The 16,529-nt window shown below is 39.2% G+C and overlaps 5 protein-coding genes across 5 annotated transcripts; all 5 read left to right on the top strand.

Moving 5' to 3' along the window:
• Nucleotides 1-78: 78 nt before the first annotated feature.
• TM35_000181940 (uncharacterized protein) lies at nt 79-2,400 on the top strand (the record flags this gene model as incomplete). Its single annotated transcript, XM_029026507.1, has 1 exon — nt 79-2,400. One exon carries the CDS (start codon nt 79-81, stop codon nt 2,398-2,400), a length of 2,322 nt encoding a protein of 773 aa, XP_028882203.1.
• Nucleotides 2,401-2,935: 535 nt separating this feature from the next.
• TM35_000181930 (uncharacterized protein) lies at nt 2,936-3,538 on the top strand (the record flags this gene model as incomplete). The annotated part of the gene is made up of 1 exon (XM_029026506.1): nt 2,936-3,538. The coding sequence occupies one exon, from the start codon at nt 2,936-2,938 to the stop codon at nt 3,536-3,538; it is 603 nt and encodes a 200-aa protein (XP_028882202.1).
• A 466-nt stretch (nt 3,539-4,004) lies between these two features.
• Nucleotides 4,005-5,477, top strand: TM35_000181920 (alanyl-tRNA synthetase; the record flags this gene model as incomplete). Its single annotated transcript, XM_029026505.1, has 1 exon — nt 4,005-5,477. The coding sequence occupies one exon, from the start codon at nt 4,005-4,007 to the stop codon at nt 5,475-5,477; it is 1,473 nt and encodes a 490-aa protein (XP_028882201.1).
• A 428-nt stretch (nt 5,478-5,905) lies between these two features.
• TM35_000181910 (uncharacterized protein) lies at nt 5,906-7,819 on the top strand (the record flags this gene model as incomplete). The annotated part of the gene is made up of 1 exon (XM_029026504.1): nt 5,906-7,819. The coding sequence occupies one exon, from the start codon at nt 5,906-5,908 to the stop codon at nt 7,817-7,819; it is 1,914 nt and encodes a 637-aa protein (XP_028882200.1).
• A 666-nt stretch (nt 7,820-8,485) lies between these two features.
• On the top strand, nt 8,486-16,447 carry TM35_000181900 (uncharacterized protein; the record flags this gene model as incomplete). Its single annotated transcript, XM_029026503.1, has 1 exon — nt 8,486-16,447. The coding sequence occupies one exon, from the start codon at nt 8,486-8,488 to the stop codon at nt 16,445-16,447; it is 7,962 nt and encodes a 2,653-aa protein (XP_028882199.1).
• Nucleotides 16,448-16,529: the final 82 nt, after the last annotated feature.

Below are 16,529 nucleotides of genomic sequence, written 5' to 3'. Positions count from 1 at the left end.
CATAATTGACATTCTCTCTCTCTCTCTCTCTCTCTCCATATATATATATATATATATATATATATATATATATAATCTATGGTTCGAGTGAAGGCAAAGGCACGTAAAGGGGATGATGCCTTTGAGCAGCGCAAACAAAAGGTGGGCCGCAAGAAACTCGCACCCGCCACAGCCACACGGGCAGAAGTGCATGCACGAACACTGCGCGTCACTGCCCCATCCGCCATCACCCGCGCAACAATAGAAGAACCCCCAACAGGAAACGAATCAGAAAATCGAAAACGAGAACAACAACGAGAAAAAGATAAAGCCACTGTAGTGGTGTCCGCAGAGCAATTACACAGGGACTTTAAGGAACACTTGTGTGGAGCGAGGCATTACAAGAAAGGTGTGCGAGCCTCCGCCTTTACATCCCTCACGAGAAGTATCACGGCGAACTATGAAACGCACAGAATGGCAATTAGTCAATCCTCCTCAGCTTTTACCGTATCATCTGCAGCAAAAAGAGTGGAAGAATTGTTATTAAGTCCAGTGGAGTTATTATATGCCTTTACAAGTGCATTGGATGCGATGACAGATACAGAAGATGATGTCCGCCGTGCCGCACTTAACACGTTACGTATTATTTTACACCCACCAAGTGATTATTCACAACAGAATCTTGGAAATGAAAATGATCCCACTTCACTGAACAGAGGAACAGTAGGAGGAGGAGGAGGAGGAGGAGATGTAAAGAGTAGTGAGATGGTTTGTGATTTGGAGCGTGTTCAGGCAGTTATGCGTGCGGTGGATGTGACGTTAACACATGCAATGGTTTCTGTTCGTCGCACAGGTGTTGAATTACTGCAACTTATTTTACAAGTCTGTCCAAGTGGTGTTCGTATGGTATTAAGGGAATCCGATATGTGGGTAAAGATGGTGATTCGTGTTTCCAATGTTGTTATGCATACCACTGGTAATAGTAATAGTAGTAATACAGTCATCACAACAGCCATGAAAATGATTCAGGTTATTCCTGATCTTCTTGAGACCATGTTACAGCCATGTACATCCATAGATATGAGTGATGGAGTTTCCTTTGCTCAGGAGGATGAGGAACAACAACAGCGAGAGACTGCTCTTGTGGAGATTGGTACATCACCAATGCGAATACTTGAACTCTTTGAGGAGTGTTCGCCAAAGTGGAGTATGGCGTGGAAGGAGTTAATGGAACTGCAGACCGCCCTCTTTCGTGATGTGGAACGCGTTCATCGAGCTACAGCAATTGCACGTATTTTTGCGTGTCTTTCTATGTTTCTACGTAAACACCGTCTGCTTAAAAAACAACATATGCAACTTTTGCGTCAACTTTTCACAGCAAAGGTACCTTTTACAATGCGGGAATTAGTAGCGAATGCCGCTAATACTACTACTACTACTACTACTGCTACTACTATTGCCGCTCCAGAGACAGTTCATAATGCTAAAAGTAATAGTAGTAATACGATTAGTAGCAGTACTATTCTTAGTAGTGGTAGTAAGTCTCGTTTAGAACTTGCTAATGCTATTGCAGATGCTTGTCTTCCTTTAGCGGCCTCTTCAGATGATGCGTGGCAAATGTTGCGGGATTTCTTATCTTTTACGATCCGTGATGTAAAAGATACCTCAACAACAACAACAACACGGGTAAATCAGAATAATAGTGGAATAAACAGTCGGAGTGCTCTGCGCATGCTTGGTCCACTTCACACCCTACGTGCGGCTGTTGTGCATTTCCCCAGTAGTCTTCTCCCACGACTGTTATTTCTCGCTCCTCCGCTCTTGCAGTCTGTCACACGTGCTGCCAGCAATAATACTAATAATAATAATAATAATAATAATAATAATAATAATAATAATACAGAGGATACAACGTGGATGAAGGTCCTGTTGGCTACCGCTGACGTTCTCTCTGTCCTGCTCGCCTCACGAGCGGCGGCAGCATCACCACAGGGATTAAAATTTCTCTGCGAGGCGGTGTTGTTTGTGCCGCGGCTTCTTTTCGCACTTCGCACGAACACCGATCACGCAATGGTGGATCGTGTTGTTTTTGAATTCCTCCTACCACTTTGGCGTGTTGCGAGTAGTGGACATCCACTGATGATGTGTACTCCTTCCTCTTCTACTGCTACTACTGCTGACGCCGCAGTTCAGCTTCGTGCGTTGTTGCCATCGTTATTTGAACTCCGCATGCCAGCGAAGGAAAATGATGGAGAATGTGTAGTGTTAGATGGAGTATTGAGTTGTTGTGAGAGACGTACGGTGGAGCTTGCCGTACATCTGATGTTTTATTTGAATGCGGAGGTGCCACGTAGTTGTGCGGCTTGTGTGCGTACGGGTGTGGTGTTTCCAGACCTTGCCGTCACTCTCCCATCTGCTTAAATATTATGAGTAAAGTGGTAGAAAGAGGTCTGTGTGTGTGTGTGTAATTCGAGTAAACAATGAATGAATGAATTGATGAAAAAGGGAACAATATTAATAAGAAGAGGTCATCTCATATTATCTTGATTTGTCTCTTTGTTTTGTTTTCTTTAACTTCTCTCTGTGGTATTGTTTACTAGTGTGGATATCAGTGAATTGTTTTTTAATATATATATCTATATTGGCTTTAATCTGTATTAGTATTTCTTTCTCTCTCTCTCTCTCTCTCTCTCTCTCTCTCTCTCTCTCTCTCTTTCTATTTTGGATATTACATAGTGACAACAGCGTCGTTGTAGCAGCAGCAGCAACAGCACCTGCTGCGGTATCATTACATTACCATATCTCCAAAGGTGTGAAATTGGTAAAAGAATACAAAAAGAAAAGAAAAAAGAAGAAAGTACAGGGTTGGGATAAGTAACTCGTTACAATACACATAAAGAGAAAGAAAGAAAGAAAGAAAAGCGAAGATAGAGGAAAATACGTACAGTTTCTGAGAATGAGTACTGCCAATGCGGATGCGGCGCAGAAGAAGGCGCAGGAATTCCTCTCAAAGGATGCCATTGAGGAATTACGTGGCATGACGGATAAGACGGGATCCCGCGTTCGCCATGGATTGCTGCCGCGTGATCACCACACAGTGGATACCGCACACGAAACAAAGATAAATGCATACATTGCGGAAAGACGAACATGGCGGCAGAATGTGTATGTTCTGCGTAACTTTGAGTACTGGAGACTGAGAGCGGAGTATTATCCATATATTGAGAGAAGTGATTCATACAGTGATAACTTTTTTCTCCGCGGCATTACATGTCATCCTCGGCTTAGTGATTACCCTACTTGTCGTGCGGTAATTCAAGACTACTTTATTTGTCGTGATAAGAATAAGGTAATGCAAGTATTTAACATGTGTGCCCCACTTAAAGAGCAATTCTGTGCCTGTATTAATGAAGTGTTCGTAAAGAATCATGAACGGGGTGATAAGAAGTTTAACGCACGAAGAGAAGAGTACTTTGAGGAACAGCGAGGGAAACGATTCGCCAAACTATTGAATCAAGCTGAAGAGTCCATGGAACAGAGGAAAAAACTGCAAGATTGATGAGGAAGATTTGAATTGTGTTGGTAGTTTTATAGTGGTGATGGTGATGGTGGTGGTGGCCTTGTTGATTATATAGAAGGAGCATTCCTATTGATTTGGCTCTCTTGTTTCATTTAACTTTCGTTGCAGTAAAGTCTACGGTGTTTCTCTATTTTGTGTCCATTTTAATTTTTTTTCTGTTTCTTCTGAACTTGACGAATTGTGTGTTTTGTTTTTGTTTTTTCTTTTCTTTTCTATGTTGTACCTGTTAGGAACGAGAGTACACATCTGCAAAAGAAAAAAGAAAGGTAACAAATAAAAAAAAAAGACGAAAAAGACAGGAAGGGAAATAACAGCCCACTATATCAAGCCTACATAACATACATATATACATAATTCTATCTGTAGAGGAAGAAAAGGGAGAAGATCGGAGAAGGAAACAAATAAAATAGACAAGTTAAAAAAAAAAAAAAGGTATACGTGTGAAATGAAATCCCCATTAGGCTTTGCTCGTGTAGGGGAATTGGCTTGCCAACGTGACACATTTCTCCGTGAGCTTTGTGCACGTGTTGTCTCGTGTGAGGCACTGTCTTTAGACAAGACCCAACGCAGTGGTAAGAATAATAATAACAACGCGAAAAAGAATAATAATAATAATAATAATAATAATAATAATAATAATACGGATGCTGCATCCACGTTTACGGACCCACATTCGGCTTTTGATGTTATTCTCACCGACTCTGTTCTCTTCCCTGAGGGTGGTGGACAGCCGTGCGATTATGGTGAACTTATTTGCGATGAGACGAGTGGAAATGGAAATGGAGTGCCAGTGCCGGTGCGTCAAGTACGGCGGGTTGGGGATACGTGTGTTCTGCGTGTTCCCACGGCTCTGCCTGTTGGGGCATCTGTGAAACTACGCGTGGATGATAAACGGCGGCGTGATCACACACAACACCACTCCGCCCAACATCTTCTCACGGCGATGTTGTTAAGGAATGATGTGATGGAGGGAAAACCACTTCCCACGATTGCGTGGGCCCTCACGTATCCGCATTGTCATGTGGTGCTGCCATCATCTGAGCGACTCTCACCGGCGGTAGTGGCTCGGGTGGAGGCGGCGTGTAATGATGCGATTGCAAAGAGTGTACCAGTTCGCTGTGAAGTATTCCCAAGCAGAGAGGCATATGTACAAGCACGTGCTCTGGAAAAGGAGAAGGAAGAAGGGGATGGAAATAATACACAGCGTCCTTCACGTGATATTCCGCATGATGTGACTGGACCAATTCGTATTATCACTATAGATGGTGTGGATAGTTGTACCTGTTGTGGTACACATGTGACCAATTTAGCACAGTTGCAGATGCTGAAGTTACTACATCAAGAAACAAAGGGAGATACACTGAAACTCTTCTTTATCGCAGGTGATCGTGTGCGGGAGTACTTTTCAGATATGTACTTCCGTGAAAAAGAGTTAATGAAAGAGATGGGTGGTGTTCGACCAGAAGACTTTGTGGCCACAGCTATACGGAAAGGCAAGGATTTTGTAGATATGGAAAAAAAAGTAAAGAACTTAACCATGGAACTTATGAAATTGGAAAGTGCAAGACTAATTCAAGAGTTGACAAAAGCGGCAGAAAAAGGTGATACTACTTCTCCTGAAAATATCCTTGTTTATCGTCGCGATGATGTGGATGTGGAATTCTTTAATGCCTTACGAGATGCCGTTCGTCAGGCATTCCCCAATTGTCGTGGAGTATTTGCATGGGGAACCCCATCCACCACCTCAACTGTAAAAAGTGGACAATTTATGATATTTGGCCCAACTGCGTGGGTGGATGGAGTGGCGCCGGAGGTCTGCCAGGCATTAGAGGGACGGGGCGGGATGTCTAAACAGGGATACCGCGGCAAAGGCACACTGGCGGGATGGGATACCCTCGCAAAGACACTGCGGGGTTAGTTGATGAGAAGTGGTGTATTGAAAGAGGGGGAGGGGAGGGGGGGGGGAAGAGAGTGAGAGAGGAGAGATTGAAGGTTGTGTAATGGATATGGTGTTTCTTTGTTTTGTTGATAATCTCTCTTTCTTTCTTTCTCTCTCTCTCTTTCTGTGTGTGTGTGTGTTCTATTTCTTGTGGCGTTTGGGTTGATGTGTTTTTCTTGGTTTGACTCGAATTATCTTTATTTCTCTCTGTCTGTCTGTCTGTCTCTGATGTAGAGTGGCTTTATCACGTCATGTGTTTGTGTTTTATTTTCTTTTCTTTTCTTTTCCTTCTCTTTCTTTTCGTAATCTTTATTTTTAGCATGTAGAGGGCGCGTCGTGGTATTTCCCTTTACCCTTTTTCTTTTTCTTATTTGTTTTGATTGATTTTCCTCTTTCATTTATTCTGAATGACGGTTCAGGGTGGTAACAATACCACCACCATAGTCGAAGGCGATATCAACAACAACAACAATCACAACAACAAGAACTATAATGATAGTAAAAAAAATGATGATGATGATATAATAATGCATATTAATAAGACGCCAGCTATTTTTAGTCTACCTGTTGATATTATACGAGAGATTCTTTCATATCTTCCGGCTTCTTTTTTAGTTCATACTTTGCTACGCGTTTCATCCTATCTGAAAAGTATCATACAAAATGAGAATTACTGGCAAAATCTCTGGACTACACGTCAAGTAGCATTCTTCTCTCACAATGTACAACTTGTTAAACAAGCAGAAGGAGGAGAAAGATATATGTCTATTACCTTATCCTCATTATCTGGGGATCACAGTTTTTTACTTGCGTCTGTCCTACAATCACAAGTGCCTCATTTAAGTTATTTAAAGAATAATAGTTTTATTAAACTCTCTAATAATGATGATACTAATGATAATAGTTTAGTTCATATTAGTATTGCTTCTGATCCTCTTTTGCTACTGTCAAGTAATGATAATCCCGAAACCCTCACACAACAGATCTCACGCTTAGCAGGAGCAAGCGTAGGAACAGAAAGAGGAAAAAAACGGAAACCAGAGTCCGGTACACAAAGAGTAATCTCACGACGGAGAAAGTCTCGTAATGAATCGATACGACTTTCAAAAGCATTATGCTTTCTTGAAAACAGTAAATCTTTAGGGTTATCTCGACCCATGATTGATGACTTTAATACACTACGATTATTTCTCTTTTCGTATGATCTTCCACCTCAACTCTCTCGTCGTGATGGCACACCAGAAGAACACGAGAGTGCTTTCTTTGATTTTATTAATGCTTTAGTAAATTCCTGGAAGTGTTGTCATCCAGCACTTCAATTTACATCCACTACTACACCATTGGGTTTACCAGTGCAGCAAACGGAAAGAAGTTCCACATTTACACTTCCATCAGAGGAGGCAGAAACAGAGACAACAACAACAACAACAACACTGGGGATAACAGGAGTTGCGGTAGGTGCAACAACAACAACAACAGTATCAACATCATCATCATCTGCAGCTGAGATAACAACAAATACTACTGAAGAGAAAGATAATGATGGTGTTTTCTTTTCGGTTTCAGAGCCTGTATTAATGCCAGCATCATTACCGTTAATGACATCTTCTAGACTAATTGTAGTGCCTGGAACAAGTATTGTACGTCGTCTGCGTTTTTCTCTTAGTGACACTTTAATTTATCTCTTCTTATTACAACACGTTAGTTTTTCTGATATTCATCAGCATGTCTGGAATGATGAACGTAAATGTGCTATTTGTAGTCGCATTGTGAGTCCAACTGGACATGCGGTGGAACTGCGTTTCTTTACCTCAACACTACTTAGCGTATATCCACGCTTCTATGTAAAGATGGAGTTTACTCAAGGTGATCTTCCATACACACGTATTCAGGAAATCTTTGATCAACAACGGAGTTGCCCTTATGGTCCCACCGTCTCATCCCCCTCTTCACCCTCATCATCATCATCATCATCATCATCATCTTCATTACTCTCTGATGTTGAGGATAGCGGTAGTAATAGTAATAGCAATACTGGTAATCCGGCTCTCGCATCTCTCTTCTTTGGTGGATATGGGAGAGTTGAAGTTGATATTCCTCCCACAGTTTCCTGGCATGACTTTGTGCGATTACGTAATGCCCTCGGCCTTGACCAGTCGTTTCCAATGCAACTCTTGTGGAATGTTGTGATGTTTGCGGCTGGAGCGGGGGGAGATATTCTGCAGCAACAGCAACCCTCCTTTGCAGAGTACTACCAGACATCCTTCGCAGACGCCTTTGCAAAAGGATTTTCCACTGCCGGCTCTACAGTCCGTTCGTGAGAATCAAAGAAGAAGAAGAAGAGAGAAAAGAGAAAAAAGAAAAAAGGATGGAAAAATGGACAAGGTGTGTTGGTCTGTGAACGAAAAGAAAGAAGGAAAGAAAGAAATGGGGGTGTGTGGTATATTCCGCACAAAGTAAGAGCGAAGTACTTGAGTTAAGCTGAAAAGAAAATGAGCGGAAGGGTTTATTTTTCTTTTTTTTTTTTGCTCTGTTGATCAGACACAAGAATGAGTTAAAAGAAGAAGGAATGGGGGAAATTGAGATCTTTTTTTTTTTTCTTTTTGTACATATCTGTGTGTCTATATATATATATATCATATGACACACGACTGTACCATGATTTAAAACTCATTCACAATTGAAGAGGGTATTATAAACTGTAATTTCTTTTTTTTTGCTGTTTTCTCTTCTTTCTCTCTACTTTTTAACCCTTCTTATTTTACTTGTACTCTCAATAATTACAATGCGTTAATAGTAAAAAGAAAAGAAAAAAAAAATAGTTGGGAATTTTTTAATACGGTAAGATACATACATTCAAAGAGGGAAGTGGAGGTGCAACCCACATAAAAACAAAAACAAAAACGAAACAAAAGGAAATATATACACATATACGCATATATTTATATATATATATATATATATATATCTTCGAGTAAAGATACCTGATGCGGAGATGTGGCAAATGTGATTCTTTCATTAATAAAATACTTTGTGCATCCTCACATCATTGGCAATATAGACATGCCAACGACAGCAGAAGAAGTATAGATAGCGAGAAGGGAAAAGAAACACACGGCGATGCTCTCACCATGTCACTTCTTCGCATCGCCGTGTATGGGAAAGACACAGCAGCAACTGCAACCAAGCCTATAGTAACAAGGACAGAAACAACAAAAGAGACGATGGCCTCACCTCAGGCGGAACATCAACTTTTACGTGTATTACTACTAAAAAGCCGACAACAATCTGTTTCTAAACATCAAGAGAGTATTATTACAAAATCAACACCATCAGATCTTAAAACATCAGTTGTAGAAGAAAAAGAAGTAGAAATAACAACTTCTTCAGTTTCCATTCCTTCTATAGTTTCTCCTAAACGAATGGGTTCATGGTATACTGCATTTTCTCTTTTTAGTGATGCTGTCCAACACTATGGTGTTTTACCTTCTATTGAGCATATAAATGTACTATTGGGAATCACTATTCAGGAACAGTGTTGGCGACAGAAGGAATATGTAGAGGAATTTGTGGAGAAACTTCTTCTTTCTACACATGTTATGCGTAAAGAGAAAAAGACACAGTATGAGGAAGGGCTTGCTGTTTCTAATAATAATAATAATAATAATAATAATAATAATAATAATAATAATAATAATAATAATAATAATGAAGAGAAAACCCTTAGAGAGTTGGTTCATGCATTACAACCGACAACAGAAACTTATGATTGGCTTATGACCGCTGCTGTCTCTCAAAAACGTTGGAAAGAAGCCCTCATGTATTTTCAGGATGCACGTGATGAATATTTGGCTGTGTCTGATGTTTCACTTCGGCTTTTACTTGAGGCTTATCGTATTGGTGGATTACATTCCACAGTTAATGTGCGTGAAAAGCGAAATCCCACACCATTGTTGGCATTACAAACAAATCAACGAGGTCCTATGCTTCGTCAAGCAGCAGGCGTTAATAACTCTGTTTCTTTTTCTTCTAAAGAGAATAAACCGGAGGAAGTACGTTTTTTCTGGGAATTAGCTCTTATGGTGTTTTCCTCCTTTCGACATCGTGTACGGGAGAGTAGTACAATGGCATTCTTTATATTAATGATGGCAGAAGCAGGTCAACATCAAGTAGTGTTAGAAACATATCGTGATTGTATTCGTAGTATTCCCCTTAGTGAAGAGGTGATTATGCTTGTCAGTAACTCCTCACGTGAGCTTGGTGATTGGAATATGTGTTTATCTCTACTTCAACAAGTCATTACATCTCATACGACTGTAGATCAGAGATTTATTACCACTTTATTAGAGGATACCTTATATGTACTTAGAAGAACACAGCAGTATAAGAAGATTTTGCAATTACATGCGGAATTATCATTTCTTGTATGGTCTCCTCGTGCTTTACTCGTAGTAGCACAAGCTGCCATGGCTCAGAGAGAACTCCCATTGCTTATTAGACTTCTTGAAGAAACTACAGGAACAACATCAGCAACAACAAAAGAAGAAGGTACTAATAATAATAACAATAGTTATAATGATGATATACATCCATCATACGCCATAGATAAGATTACTCATCATACATTTTGGCGACAAGGTTCATTAAACCGAATAGTGTCCATCCCTTTAGAAATGTATGATGTAGTACTTCGTGCTATTCAAATTGAACTTATTCACCGTCACTTTTATTCAGAATCTCCTGATTCTTCAGCATCTATGATATCACGCCAAAGTACATTTCAAGATCTCATTGCATTATCTATATCTGTTTATGAACAATTCCTGCATGTTGCAAGGCGTCAGCTACATATACATGAGAATAATCTTTCTGAAACTTCTTCCTGTGTTTACATGCCACTTCTCCGTTTATTAGATTCCTCCAGTGAAAAAATGGATGATACAAGTTATTGTACAAATCAAAGATTTCAATCAACATGGGAGGCGGCTCTCTCGTATGTGTCACTAGTTCGCAAACCGGATGCTGTTGTATTCACTCTTATTTCTCATTTATTATATAAACATCATCAGTGGGAAGCGGCGATGGCTGTAATGTCATCTTTTATTCATGAAGAAGAAACAAGATGGGATACTGCAGCTTTAACAGCAACAGCGGCATTACGTCCTGATCAAGGGAAGATGATTGAATCTCATGAAAAGATAAAATCTATGCATTTTAACTGTACATCCGTAACGGCAGTGGCGGTTCGTTATGTTGTGTGGAGTGCGTCTCGTCAGCCGTCAGCGGCACTACATCTCATCCAACAGGCCTTTACACGTGGATGGATTGATAGTACAATGGCGGTGCAACTGCTTGAAGGTATTAAACGCGAGGTAGATGATGTGCAGCCGCAAAGATTAAATAATAATAATAATAGTGCTACTACTAGTGTTATTAATGGGGATGATACATCGTTGATGTTGTTGTACTCTCCTGTAGATGCTGTTCGTGCTCTCATAGAACTCATTTCTCTCTATAATGGTGGAAAGAATTACTCAGGAACTTTAAGACCTCTCTTCTTTCATGCAATGCACCTTTTACAATTACTTCAAACACAGACAGAGCCACCTACAGCCGCCTTCTATACTTTACAAGGACGCCTTGTTGGAATATTTAGAGAATTAACGAGAGGAAATTGGAAAGATCAACAACGTTCGGAAATTGAACTAGCTGTGGTAGTTGTATTACATGCGGTATGGCAACAAGTGAGTATATCACCTGTAAGTCGATGGACATTGTGGCAAGAATGTTTGAATTGTTTACATTGGCTTCGTACACCATTAGTCCATGATAGTAAATGTGTATTAAAAGCGAATGAAGTCACACTGCAAGTCTTGCGTGCCTTTATACGGCGATGTGATGCGGCGGAAGAACCATTTGTGGAAGGTGTTGTGGTGAATTGGTTGTTAGCGGACGCATCTCCATCATGTGTGGAGACACTCTTATCCTTATTAAATACATCCATCTATATTGGGGATCGTGTAATGTCAACAGCATTGGAGTTGTTGTTGGATGCACTTGTTTGGAGTAGTCGTCACCGACGAAAACGTTTACTGCGGTATCTTCTACATATTCTACATCCACTTTTATCACGGCTTCTTCAGAAGGAAATGAATACTTCAGCTGTTATGCAGAATTATGTACATTCCGATACGTTAACGGCAATAACTATTGTAGTTCAGTGTATTACGAGTGGTCCTCATATGGAGGTTTTGCATGATTGGCCATTGATTCAACAATTATTATTACAGTTAATCCAAACACGTGAGTTTACATCATCAAAGAGTCAAATAGGAGGAGTAAGTATACTTGCAGAAGGTTTAACAGCTGTTTTGGATAAATTACGTCGTACATTTCACTTTCTTATTATGAAAATCTCTCTAGATGCTCATCGTCAACGTAGTAAGATAAGTACTGTTAACGATAAAGATATTGTAAAAGATATGGAAAAAGAAGTGGAAAGTTCAGCATTGGCATTTATGGATATTTGTGAAACCTTTATACAACGAATTTTTACTTCTCTAGGTAGTGATGGGGTAAAACCAAAAAAAGATGATGGTGTTAATAAAAGTATTGAAAAAGTTTTAAACTGTGTTTGGGATATTAATTATACCTTATATGTATGGTATACATCCTTTACGTTCTCTGAGTTTGGGAAAAGTATGTTAAAACGTATTCAAGATCGTTATCGCTGGTTACTTTGTTCACAGGTTTCACTATTACCTGCATCTCATACAACTCCTCAGCTTGTAGAACGATGGTTAATTGTAATGAGTAGTAATGAGGATATATTTACAATAAGAACAACAATAACAAAAAGAAGAGGAGGAGGAGGAAGAAGAAGAATGATAAAGACTGTGGATGGGAAAAAATCTTCCGTTACATTAGTGAATGATATTACAACCTTAGAAGCATGGCAAGGATGTCATTCCATTGCATTTTTGTATGGGAAAACATTACAACAATTTATTCTCCCACTTGTACTGGAAGCTATTCATAATATTACAAGTGTAGTCTCCAGTCGCTCTTCCATTACTTCTCTCTCTTCAATGTCTACTACTATTACTACTACTACTACAGGGTCTGCAACTCTTATGCGAGAGAAACTCCCTCCACTTGAGAATGGTTTATCCCCACAATCCCTCTTTACAGATCACATGAATATTATTTTACCCTTCCAATTGCGAGTCCTGCAGGAGGCTGGGTGTACTCTTATTTATATGTTGTTGTGTGAAGGACAAGCCGAACTACCACAAATGATGAGTAAAGTGATGTCATGGTCATCGTGTCCACGTGCATTATTGGCTTCTATTATGGAAGCCGTGCAGTCCACATCGCGTGAGGCATTAAAAGCCGCATGGGCCTCTTCTTCACTTGTTCATGTGTTTAACTTGTTAGCTGCACAACAACGGTATTGGGTATCTGTAGGAGTAGTAAATGAATCTGAGGAGAGTCAAGCAGCTGCATTAATACGACTTTTAACCACATCTCCTCTTATTCGATCCATTGCTCGTATGGATGAGGGAATATGTACATCGGCACTATTGGCATTAGCGGTAGGGGATGTTAAGGGAGATGGTAAATATGCTACGAGTATCCGACAGACATTATGTCGATTCCTTTCTGCTTTTCCAAAAATAATGGAGAAGAAACTACTACAATTATTCCTTCAATCTCAGTTATTTGAATCTCAATTAGGTGTGATTGATGAACTTGTACAACACCTTGCATTTGAAAGTATTTCATCTGTATCTTTTTATAGTCCTGCATTAATGAGGGCTACCTTCATGTGGATTTTACTCCGCAGTACATCTACAATGGAAAATTCCATATCCTATACAGATCTATTGGAAGAAGATGTTTTTACCGAAATGATGTTCTCACGTAAATCATCTTCTTCAATGGATAATTTTAGGAAAGATACAATAATACAAGAGAAATTCTCTACGGTTTTGTTAAAGTCTCAATCCTTAAGAAAAGGTGGAATTTTGTATTCCGTTTCCTTGAAAAAAGTATTGGGATGGGAACATGTATGTCAGTTACTTTCTGATGTACGTCAAGTTGAAGTGGCAGATATAGATTTAAATGGAGTCTTTTTTACAGTAATGGAATTATACAAACCTTATGTACCGCGTGAATGGAGAAATGAATTTATTACTCACCTCATGGAACGAGAGAAACGTCATCGTTCTTGTGGTAATCGTAGTGATTCTCATATTTCCTTAATGAAGGAACTTGTGGAACAATTTGTATGTACGAATTCCTTATTAAGAGATTCTATATTTTCAAATCAGTCCATCAATCTGTTAGAACTACGAGAAATGGGTGAAAAGGTGTGGGAAGTTCTTCTTCATACTACTATAAGTGGAGGAAATAAAGAAGCCCATGTGCATGTTAATGTGTGGAAATCTGTATTTACGCTTCTTCAGCAGATGCTGAAAAATCGTACTTTAGTACAAGAGACATTTGTTATGAAAATAGCAAAAGGACGCACTTCTCTAAGTTGTTTGATAATGGAACGTTTTATTGTAAAATTAATTCAGTACGGTGTACAAGATTCCTCAACAGCAGAGGATCAATTTTATAAAATTGATCTCTCATTTGTGGTTTCTTCATTGTTATTGCTTATGGAATTAGCAGAACCTGGTTTGGGTATCTACATTGCTCTTCACAGATTGTATGATAAAGTCTTTATGTATGAAGAAGAAGGAAAAAAAGAGGACTTCCACAATACAGATAAATCTATTCTCACAGTATATCATCATGATGCGTACCGATCTCTTCTTAAATGTGAAGTACGGTTTTTAATGATACCACAGTTAATGGATGATGATTATAACTATGGTGGAATGATTAGTAGTAGTAGTAGTAGTAGTAGTAGTAGTAGTAGTAGCAATGGAAATGAGAAAGGAAAGGTTTGGAATGCTCTTGCCAAAACAGATGCGGTAGTTAATCTTCTTTTTTGTTTTATCTGTCAAACTGCCCTCTGTGTGATATCAAGCAAAGAGAGAACTATCTATGAAGAAAAAGAAAAAGGAGAAGAAGAGGAGTTTCTACGTCTACTCGCTCTTTGCGGGCGACGCGTTGCCTCCTCCGTACTTCTTCTCTTCTCATCTGAAGTAAAAGAGATGCATAGTTCACTACGGCAAGAGTATATAAATCATGTGAAATGCACGGTAAGGCATTTGGTACAATCTGTATTATTAATGGGGGCGTGGAGGGATATTTATTGGTTAGCGTCGCATCTATTAACTTCTCTAGAGACGGGATTACTCTGCTGGAAAGAAGAGGAACAGCAGCAAGAGTTTGTGTCTTCACTGTTGTGGGTTATTGGGTTATTACCCGCCATGGTGGCGGCCTCTGTGCGGGTGAGCAGCAGTCTGCAATTGCAGATCCAAGCATTGGTTGAGGCTCTACCGTTACCCCTCCTTCAAAAGATCTTTTCACTCGGTATCATTGTTTTGAATGATGAGCATGAGGATGAAATTCATAATAATACGAATACTAATAATAATAATAATAATAATAATAATAATAATAATAATAATAATAATAATAATAATGAGGCGCAACGACGACTTCTTTACCGATTTCTTGTAAAGTTTCAACAAAAGATTTTGTTAAGGGCAGAAAATGTACTGCGAACAAAAGGAAAACGAGCGACATCTAATTTTGAACGTATCTCGTTATTACAACCGCTAGTACAATTGGGAATGTTATTAAAGGTACAAAACGCAGATGATATTCAAACAGAAAACCTCCGAATGTCATTCTTCTTTTTCCTTACAGATCATCACTGGTTGAAACTGGTAGAGGCTGTAAAAGAAGAATGTAAACAAACTTCTGAATCATGGATTTCACATAAAAGAGATACCATGATGATTTCATCAAAACCCATGAATTGGGAACAAGCTGTAGCGTTACTATGGTCACCTTCAAGTCAAGAAGTTATTCAAACCCTTTCTGAAGAACATCGTTATGGTAATAATAGTAGTAATAGTAGTAGTAGTAATAATAAAGGTAATAATGAAAAGTATCGACATGTACGAAATGCTCTACATGTTTTACATACTTCAATTTTATCAGAAAAAGTACCATGGCAAGTTTCCTTGGAACTTTTTTGCCGAAAAGATGGTCCACCACACACCACACTTGTGATTCCTACTTTTTATTCTGAACTTGTGATTCAGCATTCTCCTTCCTGGATAAGTGCATTACATCTCTTTGAACATTCTCTCTCAAGAGTGACACATCCTACTAAAGTACAGCAGCTTTTGGCGTACTTAACGCTTTATCGTATGCGTACAGATCCTTTCTGGAGTAAGAAGGAAGAAATATCATTAAATCATTATACACACGGAAGAGGCTCTACTAGTGGTGGACTAGATGGAGGATTGCTTTCTTGGAAAGTTGCCTGTTGGTATTATTATCAATTAACTCAAGATGTAGCAGCTCCACCTTTGCCACAGCGAAATATGATTGAGATTTTACGTCATTGTGTTTTTGAGCCTTCAGTTGCCTTATCAATGTATAATGAGTATTGGAAACAAGGATACCGTCGTACAGAAGGTGTAAATGTTTTTCTATCCCTTTTTCGAGCAGCTCGTTTAGCACGGAGTGAGGAACTAGCGTTAAAGGCAATATGGGATTATATTCATTGTTGTGATGATCAAGATCGAGTTAAATCTGAAACTCATGGTGATTCTATTAGATATCATGTATTCACTGATGAAGGGAACGCGACTTTATGCCGTTCTTTTCTGCAAATGTGTGTAAGTGGTGTGGTTTCACCTCAGGCTGCAGCGGAGGTAGCAGTGGCATTGAAGCAGCGAGGTCGTATTGGTGAATTTGAAGAAGAATTATTATTATTAATTCGATCAAAAGCTGGAAATCGACACCGTAAGTCTTAATATCCTCAGTGATAATAAAGTATACTTGAGGAATTCTCGCTTAAAATGGTGTTTGTTTATTATTATTTTTTTTTTTAATATT

Source organism: Trypanosoma theileri (assembly GCF_002087225.1).
Source record: "Trypanosoma theileri isolate Edinburgh chromosome Unknown TM35_Tth_18_V1, whole genome shotgun sequence".
Lineage (NCBI taxonomy): Eukaryota > Euglenozoa > Kinetoplastea > Trypanosomatida > Trypanosomatidae > Trypanosoma > Trypanosoma theileri.
This window is presented reverse-complemented; position numbering and strand designations above follow the sequence as displayed.